Consider the following 15,303-nt stretch of genomic DNA (forward strand, 5'->3'; position numbering starts at 1 on the left):
AGGGACTGTCTCCTCCCCATCGCTGGTTTACGAGCAGGATGATGTTTCTGTGGTAGGGGCTGGTCTTGGCAGGGTCTCTGAGCGGTGGCAGGCATGCTTGGGGGCCATGGGAATTGTCTGGGACTAGATCTAGGAGGTTGGAACAAGATGATCTTTAAGGTCCCTTCCAACTCGCACCATGCTATGATTCTATTCCTGCCTGGGTAATGCTTTGGTTTTCCCCCCATGTCAGGGCTGGTGAGAAGGGAAATCCCACCATCTACCACCTGCAGCCATGGAAGGGGGCGTGCAGCTCCTCAACCGCGACGGCCACAGCATCTCCCACAACTCCAAGCGGCACTACCACGATGCCTTCGTGTGCATGAACCGCATGCGACAGCGCGGGCTGCTCTGCGACATCGTGCTCCATGTGGGCACCAAGGAGATCAAGGCCCACAAGGTGGTGCTGGCGTCCTGCAGCCCGTACTTCCACGCCATGTTCACAAGCAAGTAGTGTCCTCTCTTCCCCATGGCTAGGGTCTCCCAGATCTTCCAACCCTCTCCTCTCTGCAAACCCCTTCCCTTTCTGTCCTGCTCCCTGTTCTCCTTGCCCTCTCCTATGGAAATATGGTGCCTGTATATAACTTCTGTGAGCAAGTGCAGTAATGTTCCTCATTCGACTCCCTTCCATGAAGCCTTGTGCCTGTAACGCCCTGCACAGGTATCTTGATGCCCATCCTGCAGATGTGGACCCCGTTCCCTAGAGTATGTTGCTCCTTCTCCTTGCTAAGAGGTGGGCAGGAGACCTTCCCAGGCTGTAGTGCTGGGCTGGGAAGGTGGATGCAGCTTGTTCCACGCATGGTTGAGTCTTCCTGCGGGGAAACAATCCTGCTGTGGGATTTTGTTCATGTCTGGTATCTGTGTTGCCCCAGATGAGATGAGTGAGAGCCGCCAGACCCATGTGACGCTGCACGACATTGACCCACAGGCCCTGGAGCAGCTGGTGCAATACGCTTACACGGCTGAGATTGTGGTGGGCGAGGGGAACGTGCAGGTAGGAGTTTTCCCCAGATCTCTCTTCTCCACAAAGCCATTCTGTATGAGCCTTGCCTCCTGGGGGCTCTTCTCTCCTCCTGCTCAACACTTTTGGCTGTTGTTCTGTGATGGCACCTGCATCTAGCGGTGGTCAGGGGGTTCATTTGCTCCCCTGCACCCAGAATTGTGTCTCCTGTGGCTGGGAATGGCTCCTCAAAGCATATGCGATGGTGAGGTCTAGTCCTGAGCATCTGCTGTTCTCCTGCCATTTCCTGGCCCTGTGGGGAGTTATGAGTGTCCTTCCCTGCTCTTCTTTAGCTTAGTCTTATTGGAAACAAAGAATGCTTTGTCCTCTGTGTGCCTGAAGGTGCTCAGTAAGCCTGTTCTGTTGTTGACTTGCAGTGAGACATGAGTGAATATAGTTTCCTTGCCCTGGAAACTCTCTTTTCCCCTATTCTTTTCCACTGCCAGACCCTTCTTCCTGCTGCCAGCCTGCTTCAGCTCAATGGTGTGCGGGATGCTTGCTGCAAGTTCCTCCTCAGCCAGCTCGACCCATCCAACTGCCTGGGGATCCGGGGTTTTGCTGACACGCACTCCTGCAGTGACCTCCTCAAGTCTGCGCACAAGTATGTCCTCCAACACTTTGTGGAGGTGTCCAAGACCGAGGAGTTCATGTTGCTGCCTCTTAAACAGGTGAGGTCCTGATGGGAGTGTGAAGGTCTGGGTACGGCGAGGCTTTTTGTGCTGTGTGCTGGAAGTCACATGTCAAGAGCCCAAGGAACCTTCACTGAGGGGAGAGGGTTTGGCAGGGGAATGTACCCAAATTCTGTGCTTCGGTCCTCTCCGTTCAACGGAGAGAGAGTCCATGGGAAGAGCACTGTCAGAGAGCGGGCTTAATCCCGTGTGAGATAGGGATGGGAGGGTAGCATGGAGGATAATTGCTGTCACTGGTGCTTGCCACCTGAGCTCCGAGCGTTCTGCCCTCTCCCTGGGGACACAAGCCAAGGAGCAAGTCCTGGCTGCCCTGTGATGTTTAATTCAGAGCTCAGCTAATGTTTCCTGCTGCGGCTCTTCACGTGGTGCCAGGGTGGCCTCTGGCTCATCCCTGCCTGCAGGGTGCTGTGCCGTGCCCAGCCAGCATTCCCAGTCCTTACTCTGCATCACCCAACCCCGTATGGTCCCTCACCAGGATACAGACACCTCCTTTCACCCATCCTCGGGGCGGTGGGGTGGGTGGCAGCAAGGGGAGGGTACGTATCTCCACTTGCTCCATCTTCATAGTCCTTGGCAAGTGAAGTGAGCATGCTGGGAACAGTGAGGGCACCTGGCTCCATCCTATGAAATATTGAAGGGACGCCTGCGAGCAGAGTCGTCTGCCCGATCTCACTGATGTTGATTGGAAGTGTCAGGCATTGCAGCAGCTTCAGACACAGAAGTGGGGGAAGGAGCCAAGGAGGACGACGGAGGGCAGAGCTGTCTCCACAGCAGAGCTGCAGGGAGAGGAGAGGCACAGATGCATCTGCCTGATTTGGGGGACCCGGCTGCCCTTTGGATCTTTCTGCATTCAGCAAGAGAGTAGTTCTACACCCCTCAGCCACCAGCACCTACAGGAGGCAGGGACTCTACCTCTGCCAGTGCTGTTCTACTGGGCCAGTTACGTAGGGGTGGGAATGTGTCCTTTCCTCCCAAACCATCCCAACTGACACTTGTCCTTTCTGCCCCGCTCTGCAGGTGCTGGACCTCATTTCTAGTGACAGCCTCAATGTGCCATCAGAGGAGGAGGTGTACCGGGCTGTGCTCAGCTGGGTCAAACATGATGTGGACAGCAGAAGACAGCATGTCCCCAGGGTGAGTCTGCTGGGGAAGGTGGCCTGATTCTACCCACCAGCTCTGAGTGCCTGCTTGGATGGAGACATGGCTGAAGGAAGCTGCAAGTTGGCCAGAGGACAGGGGCAGCAGGTCCTTCCATACCACTTCCACTCCAGGCAGAGATGAGGGTGTTGCTGAGAGAGTTCAGTCCAAAGTGAAGTCCAAACTGTTGACATAACCAAGGGGAATGCCCTGTCAGACCCCTGCAGCTTGGGCACGCTGAGCGCTGGGGAGGACATGGGCAGCAGGAGAGGTCACCCCTACCTGCAGATACCCTGAGCTTTCATGGGAATCCTCAAACAAAAACCTCAGGCAAATTTGAGCAGGGACTTCTTTTAACTCATGCTTTTGTCTCTCTGCATCTGAACCTTGGAGCATGGATCCGCGAGCCCCCTGCCTGCCAAAGGTGCAACTGGAGAAGACATGGTTAAGCCCTTTCCTGCGGGGCTGCCAGTGCTTGGCACAGCTTGGGCACCCTCTCATGGGTGCAGCCTTGCACTGCAGTAGAGGCTGTCGGTTCCTCCAGCAGCCCTGGCTTCTTGTCATCCCACCACTTTCATGTTTCCAGGCAGGTGGGAGCAGTGGGAGGAAGCATCCCTACATGTTTAGTGATGTGGTTTTTTTTGTCAGAGTTAGGTTGATGGTTGGACTAGATGATCTTGAAGGTCCCTTCCAACCTAGACGATTCTATGATTCTATGTCTTCAGAGGAACCATCCCTAGGTGTCCTCCTGAAGGCTGGGGCAGGATGAGGAAGACTCTGCCTGAGGGTTTCCCCTGGGTTTCCACCTACTCCAGGACTTGACCCTAGAGAGGTTCTGTCTCCACCTTTGCTGGCTCTTTGCTCTCAGACATCCCTCCTGTGGGCAATGCAGGCAACGTGGGGCATGTTGGACACAGAGCTGAGGTCTCCTAGCTCTGCAGGGACGTTAAGGTTGAGTTGCTACCCTTTGTCACCGGGTGCCTGTCCTGCCAAGCGAGCAGGATGCCATCTCCAAGTGGAAGTCAGCCTTGCCAGGATCCCCGGGGCTTGTAGGGGAGATGTATGGGCAGCACTGGGAGGAACCCTACCCACCCTGCTGACGGGACACAGCTCCTCTCCCCTCAGCTTATGAAGTGCGTGCGGCTGCCCCTGCTGAGCCGGGACTTCCTCATGAGCAACGTGGACACGGAGCTGCTGGTGCGGCACCACTCGGAGTGCAAGGACCTGCTGATCGAAGCCCTCAAGTACCACCTCATGCCGGAGCAGAGAGGGGTCCTCAGCAACAGCAGGACGAGGCCGCGGCGCTGCGAGGGGGCCAGCACTGTCCTCTTTGCTGTGGGTAAGGTCCCACCGTGTCCTCACGTCCCTGCGGACCCCTTCCCCGGGGGCCTTTGGACTGTTGTTTGCTCTGTTTGCCATCCCCTGCGCAGGTGGGGGGAGCCTGTTCGCCATCCACGGGGACTGCGAGGCCTACGACACGCGGACGGACCGGTGGCACATGGTGGCCTCCATGTCGACTCGCAGGGCCAGAGTGGGCGTTGCTGCCATCGGGAACAAGCTATATGCCGTGGGCGGGTAAGGAGGACGTGGAGCCGTGGTGGGGAGCTGGCAGGGATGCCATCGGCAGCCTCCGCACAGAGCTGGCGGTGAGAGGGGCATGGAGCTGCTCCGGGAGCAGAGGTGGCCAGAGGAGCCTCCCAGGGCCATCCTCCAGGTGAAACAATCCCATATCTAACTGCAGGAACAGCAACTGGAAACTACTTCCCTGCCCCTGCAGTTGGGAGCAGTGAGTTTGCTGTTTCTCAGCTTGGTGGCAGCCATGTCCTGGACTTGCGTTCTTTCCTCCCATGTCCCTTAGCCCTCTGCTGCAGGCTGTCAAGAGCCTACTGACCCCCCAGGCCACCTCTACCCCTCCGTGTGGGGTCCTCTGAGACCTGCTTTCTTCGCAGACCCCCAGGAGAGCTCCGCTTAAGGGCTCTGCACTTCCATCAAGTGCTTTGGTGCACTCTGCCTTGAGAAAGCCGGGCAAGGGGGAGATGAGAGTGTGGTGACAGGGACCCAAGGCTCTTGGTCAGCTCCAGAGCTGCAGAACCAGCCCACAGCTTCACCTGCAATGACCCTCACCTGTGACACCAGGCTTCCCAGCCCTCACACGTTCTCCCTTTTTCTCCCTACAGCTACGATGGGACCTCTGATCTGGCCACGGTGGAGTCCTATGATCCTGTCACCAATTCCTGGCAACCTGAGGTGTCCATGGGCACCAGGAGGAGCTGCCTGGGTGTAGCAGCGCTTCACGGGCTTCTCTATGCTGCTGGGGGGTACGATGGGGCCTCGTGCCTGAACAGGTAGGGGATTGCCTTGCTCCAGGCTCTTCCGCTGCTCTTGCATGCACTGTCCTTGGCGCTGGGCACCTGGGGAGCCCACAAAGCCTGCTCCTGACAGATGGATTGACCCCAGAGTAGATGTCTTGTAATCCAGCCGTGTCTGCCAGTGTCTTTGGCCCAGGCAATGTTTCTTCAGGGGAAACCCCGTTTTCTAGCCCTCTGCCACAACAGAACACAGCCTTTGTCAGTTCTTCCCTCTGTTTTCCCTGTCTATTCCCAAGCTTCCTTGGGAGCTGCCCCTGAGGGTCTGTGGCAAAGAGCTTTGACCTGGGCTTTGCCAGTGTCACACCTTATGTTCCTGTGTCCCTGCCTGCTGCAGCGCAGAGCGGTACGACCCTCTGACAGGCACCTGGACATCCATCGCTGCCATGAGCACCAGGAGACGCTACGTCCGGGTGGCAACGCTAGGTGGGTGATGGCATGAGGACCTGACTGGCTTCTGTGCAGACCGTCTCTTGCGTTTCTGGTGGTTCCTTTTCATGTTTTTCTGTTCTAGTTCCTGCCCCTTCTTCCTAGATTCCCTGGCTGTGAGTCTAGGTTGTCCAGCCATTCCTCTGCTGTGTCCTAACATGCTCCCTACTTCTGCCCTCTTCCTCAGTCTCCCTAGTAATTGGATCTCATCACATTGTGGTGGCAACTCCTGAGGGGACCCATATCTCATTCCTCAGCTCCTTTGTGCCCCTTCTACTTTGGAGTAAGAGGGCTGGCGGTGCATTATCACCTCTCCCTAGAAAGGATGAGACAACCTTATTACACCTTCATTATAAAAGCAGGATAGTCCTTTTACTGATGATCCAAGCAGTAGTGTGGGGTCCAAACTGTCTCTTCCAGGGGTGTCACAACATTCGATTCAATGCTGTGATGTCTCATGACTCTGTTGCATGAATTCTGTCCTTAAGGAGGATGCAGTGTGAGAATTGGCCACTTCATTGTTTAGTGCAGCTGTGGGGTTATTGCGAGTACCACTCTACCTCAGCAGATGCTGGACCTCCCTGGGGATACCAGGGTAGCACCCACCATCCCGAGATCTGCTGTTCGGTGTCCCCATGGTGCCTCTCCACTGCCCTGTTCTCTGGTTTCAGCTCCGTGCTGACTCAGAGGTTCCCTCCCCTCCATCACCAGCTCATACTCTCTGCCCACCACAGCCTTTATTGGCGTTCCCCTGCTCCAGCCTCCGCTGCTAAAAATAAGCCATCGCTCCGGCGGGGAGCACTTGCAGCTCCCACAACGAGGAGGTCAAGAAGCGGCAGGCGAGGGAGCTCTTTGGGAAGCTTGCAGCGTGGCAGAGAAATTGCCTGATGAATATTTCACGATGCTGCTTGCTGTGCTGGGAGGGGGAGCTGGGGGAGCAGGAGGCACCGTGGCTCGGCCGGTACCTACCTGGGCACGCTGTGCCAGCGCTGGGGGAGGCTGTGCTGGGGCTGGGGCCACGCTCTTTAGCTAACTCCTGTGCCTGTGTGTGACTGTCTTTGCAGAAGGCAACCTCTATGCCGTTGGGGGATATGACAGCTCATCCCACTTAGCCACAGTAGAAAAGTATGAGCCCCAGGTAAATACAAGAGCGAGCGTGCCTGGTAACCCTTTTCCTTCTCCCCTCCTTATGGGTGCCTGCAAGGGTTCTGCAAAAAGCTGAGGGCCAGGCAAGTTGCTAGAGAACTTAGCAGAGAGTGAGAAAGCTCTTGTAGTCTCTTGCAAGCCATTGTCATAGCTTAAGATGTGACTGCTTCCTAGCAAAATACTGCAGAAGGTGTGCCCACGCCAGCCTGTGCAGCACAGACCTCCCTGCCTCCTCGGAGACTTAAGCCACCATGTGTGACTGTGAGATGGAGTGGGTATCAGCCCCCTCCCCAGCTCTTCTGCAGGGACAGAGTATCCAGGGTGCAACCCAGAGCAAAATGAGCCAAAGCTCATCCATACAGGCTCCGAGAGATCTCACTGAGATTTTCAACCACCAGAACACTCTCTATCCCCAGTGCCTGTAGGTTCTGTGGGAAGAACAGTTCTTGTTCATGCCCTGAGCTGTTTCCAGCTTCCAGCTGAGGTCCTCGCTGTACGCACATCCAGAGCGGTTAGTGGGGATTGTGGCAGGCTGGGGACATGTGTTTGGCCTGGGGTTTCACAGCTCTGTTAAAAGCAGGCTGGATCACTGCAAAAAAAGATCAAAGAGAAGGTCCTGGAGGGTTTTCATGAGCTGTAAAGCCACAGTCGTGACTTGTACAGATTTGAAATAGATACAGCTCAGCCCCCATGAGTGGGCTGGGATTCAGCTGTGACGTGGCTGGTGGTCTGGCACAGAGATGTCTCTGCTCAGGCCCCTGGGATGGCAGGACTCCTGCTAGCTGCGGCTGTGCTTTCCCGAGCCAGTCGGCAGAGGTCTCTTCTGGGGCCTGCAGCTCTTCCTGCGGGCGAGCTGAAGGGAAAGAACTGGGGTTGCGCCCCCCGAAAGTCTTTTTGGGCGAGAGCTGTTACGTTGGGAGGTGTGTGGTTAGAGCAGGAGTAATATCACAGGGCTGGGGGTGGCAGGGGTATGTGGAAAATGAGTTGTACATCTGTCTCATGAGCAAACATTGCCTCTTCCCAGATCAACACCTGGACGCCCATTGCCAATATGCTGAGCCGCCGGAGCAGTGCAGGAGTGGCCGTGCTGGAGGGGATGCTCTATGTGGCTGGTGGCAACGATGGGACCAGCTGCCTTAACTCTGTGGAGCGCTACAACCCCAAAACCAACACGTGGGAGAGCGTGGCGCCCATGAACATCCGTAGGTAAGGAGCTCTGCCCGCCCTGCCACCCTCCCGAGCTGCAGGGGAGCCTCTGCTGCTGCAGCCAGGAATGGGGATCCCATCTCAGAGAGCCTTGCCTTGCTTGGTGCTGCAAACGGTAAAGAGCAGACCATGCCCTAGGGCCTGGCTGGCTCTGTGCTGCTTCCACAAAAGCATCCCTCGCTCCCTGCTGCACTGCGTGGCCGTAAAGAACCAGGTGGTAGAGCTGGCATAGGCCACGGAGATGCTGCTGGGCTACAGGAGGATTTAAGGCTTGGAAGTCCAAGCTCTTAGGAGCTGTTATTTAGAGGTGGCACTTCTCGTATCCCCCTGTACTCAGCACTGGTGAGGCCCCACCTCGAATACTGTGTCCAGTTTTGGGCCCCTCACTACAGGAAAGACATTGCCCTTCTCTGGATTCGATTCAGAATCTCAATGGAGCTGGTGAGGGGTCTGGAGCACAGGTCTTATGAGGAGCGGCTGAGTGAGCTGGGGGTGTTCAGCCTGGAGAAAAGGAGGCTGAGGGGAGACCACCTCACTCTCTACAACTCCCTGAAAGGAGGGTGTAGCGAGGTGGGATCGGTCTCTTCTCCCAAGTAACAAGTGGCAGGACAAGAGAAAATGGCCTCAAGTTGTGCCAGGGGAGGTTTAGATTGGATATTAGGAAGAATTTCTTCACCGAAAGGCTTATCAAACACTGGAACAGGCTGCCCAGAAAAGTGGAGGAATCACCATCCCTGGCGATATTTAAAAGCCGGGCAGATGTGGTGCTGAGGGATGTGGTTTAGGGATGGTTTTATCAGAGTTAGGCTGATGGTTGGACTCGATGATCTTAAAGGTCCCTTCCAACCCAGACAATTCTATGATTCTCCAGTGGGAGGAGGGTATCAGAGTGAAGGGGAAGATCTGAGGCTCTATACTGCGCTCTGCCACTGACTGAGCCCCGGTAATTCATTTTCTCTGGGCACTTGTGAGGCTGAGCACTCCCTTTTGTGGGGTGGCAGAGCTCTGGCAAGTTCATCTCAGCTGCTGAGCTTCCCTACACCCCACACAGACCGTGTCTGAGCCTCACATCCCTCTGGTCTCTGCCTGGTCGTTGCAGGAGCACCCACGACCTGGTGGCCATGGATGGGTGGCTGTACGCAGTGGGTGGCAACGACGGGAGCTCCAGCCTGAACTCCATCGAGAAGTACAACCCCCGTACCAACAAGTGGGTTGCAGCCTCCTGCATGTTCACACGCCGGAGCAGCGTTGGGGTGGCCGTGCTGGAACTTCTCAACTTCCCGCCCCCCTCCTCGCCCACGCTGTCGGTGTCTTCGACGAGTCTTTGACAAAGAATCAGGACTCACCTTACCTCAAGGGGACAGGGGTGCCTGGCGGAGCTCTAGGCCAGCGTGGCCGGCCCCACGGGGCAGCTGGTCGCTGTAGGAGGAGAGCGAAGGTACCGGCTGCTGCCTCCAGCCCCCAGCACTCCTGTGAACCCCCGGAGCCATCTCCACTCTTGGTGCACACATCGGATCGGCACGACCACAGCAGTTAGAAATGTGCTTCCTGGACGAGCACCCACCTTCTAGAGGACGAGGAAGAGGGGGTGCTCTCTGCTCCGTTCAGACCCATCTCACCACTCACCCAAAGGGCGTATATTTTTTTTTCTTTGGGGAGGGGGAAACTTTAAACCATTGCTGCTTCTTGGATTCACGTGATCCAGCCGGTGCCACACGTACGAGCACAGCCAGCCTTGGAGGCTTCCAGGAGTCCTGTGGGGTGGCAGGGGTGGACAAGCACCTTCTCCCAAGGACATGGCTGAATGTGCAACTGCTCCTCTGAATGTCACTGTAGCCAAACTCTTTACCAAGCCTATTGTGCACTGTTAAAGACTCTGAGGCCACTGTATGGTTCTCAATGGTGTCTAATTGATGCCTTAAAACACACAAACAGAAGAAGCCCAGCTAAGGGACAGGGCCTGGAGGAGGTGAGGTTTGGAGACAAAACTGGACGCAGCATCCTGAACCCTCCAGTGTTTCCGCACTCAGCCGGCCCCACCTCATCCACTGAGATCCCAGTACTGTTGCTCTGGGCAGTCCCCAGCCGGGCAGATGGGTTGGATGACCTTGGTTGCATCCGTGCCATTGCTGTCCCGGGTTCCAGCGGCCGTGCGGCTGCCTGCTCTCTGCACGTGGTCCTGGTTGGCAGTTTGGCTGGGAATGGATCAGCCTGTTTGCTGTTCCCCTCTCTGCAAAGCAGATTCTGGGTTTTTGGAAAGGTATCGGTTCTTAAAGAAGAACAGTCTCGCCTTCTAAATGAGGAGGATTGCCTGGCATTACTTTTTTGGTTGTTAATTTTTTGCCTTTTTTTTTTTTTATTTGGATGCTAATATTTTAATTTTTAATGACTTCATATCCCTTTATTTTTTACACTACCCTGGTATTCCCCATCCCATCTGCTTTTAAGGCAGCAGGAGGGAAGCAATTACTTTTCTTATTTGTTGATGAGATGATGACTGTGTCCTGGAAGACGTTCTCTATAGACGTGTGGGTGCGTGTGCATGTGCGAGATACCATATGTACAGTGAAAACAGCATAGAAGGGACCATTTGCAATTAGTGTCTCCCTGGCAATTAAGAAACCACTCTAATTATCTAAAGGTTGAATAAATTAGTACTGTAAGTCACGGGCCTGTCCTAGACCCACCTGTGCCATGGAACCTCTTGGGTGGCGTATGCTGTAGGGTGTGCGTGTGAGCCTTGAGCTGAGACGTATTATCAGGTGTTCTCTCCATTACAGAGGAATGACTCAACCGCTGGTACCTCAACAGTGTTCAAATGTAGCATTGGAAATATGGCCTAACTGTTTGTTTTGAACTAATTCCTTTAACCTTTCTTTTTTTTTTTTTTCTCTGCTCCTTCTCATTTCTCATTTACAGAGTTCTGATTTCACTTGTGGTGGTATTTGTTGGCCCAAATGTTCCAAGTGGCTAGAGATTTCTTCTTTTTTTTTTTTTTTTTTTTTTACTTTGGGGTGAAAGGAGAGTTTGAGACGAGATAGGGACTCCCCAACTTAAGACAATTTTTTATGGCGATCTGATTTCTCCTGGGCAGGGGCCTGCATGTTTTACAAGCCCAGTTACAGTGCCTAACGTTGGACACCTGAAATTACCAGCAGCTTCTGAAAATCTGGGCTGCTTCTCCCCCCAGCCTCTTCCCAAGGGCAGTCTGGGCTTCTTGGGCTGAGGAGGCCTTTTTTGGCTTTCAGAAGAGACTCTAAATCTGCTTTTCATTCCCCTCTCGCTTGCCGAGCCTGTCCCAGCTCGGCAGCTCTCCCATTCCTCTGTATTGCAGGGGACCCTGCCGAGGTCCAGGCCATGGAGCTGCAGGTTGCCTCTTGGTTGACGCGGCAGTAGGGCTGCCCTAAGTAAGTCGCATCAATCTGCTTGCTTTGAAATAACGATGAAATCGGTGAAGTCTGCCCTGTTGCGTGCGTGTGCCTACGCGTGAGCGAGGTCTCAATCCTTTTCTTCCCATTCCTACAAGCAACACCAGGATTTTAGTCTTCTGCTGGACTCGTATCGACCAGCGCGTTCCAGGTGCCCCTGGCTCTAGGGTCACTTTTTTGAAGGAGGATCAGCCTAAAAGCCCCACGGGCCTGTCAGAAGTGAAAGGTGCTGGTGCTGAGGAAGAAACGGGGCTGGTTTCGAGCAAGGAATGAGTCTTTAGAGCTGTGGCTGAACATCTGCTCCAGCTGTGGCCACTGTAGCGTGAAAGGGGGCTGCTGCCGTAGGGGGGGCAGCAGGCGGGCGAAACCAGAGGGGAAGTGAGCAGTGTAGCAGGCTGAGGAGAATTTTTTTTGTGCCATGTCCCCTTGGCCCCAGCTGTAATCTTTAAGCAATTTACCCTCCAAATGGCGTGCAATGCTGTCCCGCCTCTTGAGGATCAAGGAAACAGGCGGTGTGACTCCTGTCACCCACCGGTTGGGTCCCGAGCAATACCACCACTGAGCCTGTTCCCGCAGAAACCTGGGGAGGAGGGAGCCTTTTGTGTCTCTGATGTACTAACTATGCAGGTGCTCACTGCTTTCCTGGAAAAAAAAAAAAAAAAGAAAGAAGGAAGGAAAGGGCGAAATGGTTCCCCGGCAGCTTGCGGGGGTCCAGAGCACCCCAACCCACACTGTGTGGACACGAGGTGTCAGCATCTGCCCTGGGAGGTCCCAGGGTGGAATTGCTTCTGGTGCTGCACATCCCTCGCTGAGCCGGAGGCCTGGGAGGGGACGTGCATCTGTGTCTGTCTGTCTGTGCGTAGTACCCTATGTGAGGGGAGGAGAACTGTCAACTGCGTGTGGCTTCTCTGCCAGTCTTAGTGCCGTCTCACCCAAAACGTTATTTGTGCAATTATTTATTTTTTTTTTTTCCCCCCGTGTGAGCTTTTCCCAGCGGAGGAGCATCCCTGCGCGGGTGGCTCCAGGCTGTGGGTGTTGATGTGTTCTGCCCAGGGACCCCGGTGTCGGTCTGCAGTGAGACGGCAAAGCCAGGCAGGAGCCCTCGCCCCAACGTCAGGGGACAGGTTCCCTTACTGGTTCCCTACCTGCCTTACTGGTAGGCAGACCCGGTCTACTCCATGTCAAACCGTCGTCACTTTGATTTCTCTGTAAGTTATCTGACTTATTTATGTGGAACTCTGTTTCTCTGAATTTTTTGCACTACATGGGATGGGGAGGGGATACAAGCAATAGAAGCCAACATGTACAATAAAGACGTTTTCTTGAATACTGGATCCTGCCTCCTGCATCCTTCCTTTTCGCTTCCCTGGCCCCGCTCCTGCGGAGGCTGAGAGCTGCTCTCTGCATTGCCCTGTGCAGAGGAGGGGAAGGAGCCCCAGGCAGAGGATGCTGCACATCTGAGCCTGAGCAGCCTCCGGTGAGATCTCATCTGCTTGAGTTTAGCCATTCTGGGCTTCAAGGCATTTGCACAGAGCAGGTACCTGTCTGGAGGCCACTTCGGACTGACCTTTCTGTTAGACATCAGCAGAAGAGCCAAAGCCAGCTTTGAAGGAATGGCTGTACCACAGGTGAGCTAAAAGGAGAAGGTTTTAGCCCAGATCCCGACCTGGGATGGTGCTGTCCTTTGGCCAAGGTGCTTCCTATTCCCAGAGAGGGTGCTGGGCTGGAGCTCTATGTGCCTTCACCCTACCCCAGGGAAAGAGCAGGGTAAAGATGCTGCTGGTGTTGGAGATGGCTGGGAAAAGCCCAGCCCAAGGCACAGGGTCTTTAGGGGCAGACTGATCTACACCTCTCCCTGCTGCTAAATTCTAGTTTGGTCTCCCTAGGACCCCCCATCTCCAGTGCTGTTGACAGCTTTCCCCTGCAGTGGAGATGAAAACCAGATGAGAAACATCCTCCTTTACCTCCAGCTGCTACATGCATCTTGCCTGGGGGGCAGGAGCCTCCGGCGGGGGGGGGGTGTGTGTGCAGACGTAGCTGCTTGGTCCCATTCGGGAGGCTCCGCACCAAATCAGATCCGCTTTCACGAGCTGCTGTCAGTCACTGCTGCCGTGGTGGTGGTGGTGGGGAAATACTAAGCCCATTTCACGGTGGTGGGAGTGCAGGGGGTGAACAGAGCAACGAGAGGCTGCGTGGCAACGTCCCACGGGGCCTGAAAGGGAACTTTCCCACGCGTGTGCAGTGCAGGCGATGCTGTACGGCCGGTGTGCCAGGCTCGGCCATAACCCCGCCGTGTCCTCTGTCTCGCTGCTCTCTGGGCTCTTGCTTCTGTTTCGGGCTTCTATAAATAACTCTCCTGCTGTAAAAGTCTTTCCAAAGTCTGGAGCCCTAACTGCTTCCCCACCCAGTTCAGGCCCTCCGGGAAGCAGAGCCATGGGGGTCCAGAGAGCGGTTTTCCAGGAAAATCCATGTCCCCAGCACCCGGAGAGAGGGACCTGTCCTCAGCCACCGCTCACACCCAGCCCTGCCAGCCGGGGTGGTGTCACTGGTGTCCCAGTGAGCAAGACAATGGATTTTTGCAGGACCTGCCATAACAGCAGGAGCGAGGCAGTTAAATCGCTATTTTGAGCTCATTTAGAGCAAACACGTTGGAGGAACGGCACAGTTCTGGTCCCAGCGCTGACCGTGTTAGCCACGGATCTTAAGAGGAATCATATTTTTCCTGAATAAAACCCAGTTGTTGCTGTTTGCTGTTAAGCGTTGGTCTCTGCCAGGAGGTGCTGGGACGTGGCTTTGCTGTGGGACAGTTGTTTCACAGCTGTGCAGAGAGAACAGAGCTCGCAGAAGCACCCTGCCCTAAAAATCATGGAGTTTCTGATAGGGGCCCTCTGGAGGGGTATCCTGTTGCTTTGCTTGGCCGTGAAGGGTTAATGGCTTCTAGGACAGAAAGGAGAGGGTTTTTTTAAAAAAAGAGAGGGTGTTTTTAAAGGTCAAAGATGTGGAGGCCTTTGAGAAACTTTATGGCATGTTTGTTATCAGCAATGCTCTCTGGGCAAATGTTGCCTGACTGTACAATTACCGCTTAAGGGATATGTTGGTTTTGTTACCGCAGGGTGACTTCAGTTCCAAGACAAGGCAGATGCAAGTAGAGAGAGTCTAACACATCCAGTACGTCCACCATAAGAGCTCACGTAAAAACACCCAGTTTGATTCAAACAGACTTTTTTTTAGGAAAACATCCTCTCCTGGTTTTAAAAAATCCCTTGTCGAAGAAGCCATCGCAGTCCTCTGGGAGTTGTTCTGGTAAGAAATAACCTTTCCTGTTAAAAACACATGCCTTGCTCCCAGGTTCAACCTCTCCAACCTCCCCTTTCTCTGCATCTCTTCTTGTCACCTCGCTGCCAGCCGGTTGTCACAGGTCTGTTCCCCACGCAGGAGCTTCCAGCCTCACTGCATCCCTATGGCATCTTTGCTACCGTAGCAAGATGGAGCTGCTGGACTGTCACTGGAAAGGGTCTGGAGACAAAACCTGCTCCCAGGAGCCGCCGGCAGAAACCCTCTTCCCAGAGAACAGTCAGTCCCAGTTCACAGCTGGTATTGCCTCTCCCTGCCGCGCCAGTCTATAACAGATCGATGGATTTTTATGCTCTCTGCGGAGTTTCGGAGTCTTACCAGAAAGTTGTGTAGACGTGTCACATCACAGGCTTTATAGTAATTTTGTGGATCAGCACTGTTATTTACATTAACTAAATCTGATTTTTTTTTTTTCAAATGTGGCAGTGATCAAATTAGTTTGACAAGATCTAATTTCCACAACCCTGAGTTGATTTGTATTAATTATACTCTCCTCCTTTAATTCTTAA

The 15,303-nt window shown here is 54.4% G+C and overlaps 1 protein-coding gene across 1 annotated transcript; it reads left to right on the top strand.

The window, feature by feature from the left end:
* Positions 1–274: 274 nt before the first annotated feature.
* Positions 275–9,340, top strand: KLHL17 (kelch like family member 17). Its single transcript, XM_074161497.1, has 11 exons — positions 275–485; positions 912–1,033; positions 1,486–1,707; positions 2,746–2,862; positions 3,991–4,204; positions 4,296–4,440; positions 5,043–5,210; positions 5,569–5,657; positions 6,725–6,798; positions 7,831–8,012; positions 9,112–9,340. Exons 1-11 carry the CDS (start codon positions 275–277, stop codon positions 9,338–9,340), a joined length of 1,773 nt encoding a protein of 590 aa, XP_074017598.1.
* Positions 9,341–15,303: the final 5,963 nt, after the last annotated feature.

This window comes from Numenius arquata, chromosome 20 (assembly GCF_964106895.1).
Source record: "Numenius arquata chromosome 20, bNumArq3.hap1.1, whole genome shotgun sequence".
Taxonomy (NCBI): domain Eukaryota; kingdom Metazoa; phylum Chordata; class Aves; order Charadriiformes; family Scolopacidae; genus Numenius; species Numenius arquata.

Bases quoted from the DNA above. Each gene is read 5' to 3' on its own strand.
- KLHL17 (XM_074161497.1), top strand. From the start codon at position 275: ATGGAAGGGGGCGTGCAGCTCCTCAACCGCGACGGCCACAGCATCTCC. The intron at 4,205-4,295 runs GTAAGGTCCCAC...TCCCCTGCGCAG, and splicing joins CACTGTCCTCTTTGCTGTGG to GTGGGGGGAGCCTGTTCGCC. The intron at 6,799-7,830 runs GTAAATACAAGA...GCCTCTTCCCAG, and splicing joins TAGAAAAGTATGAGCCCCAG to ATCAACACCTGGACGCCCAT.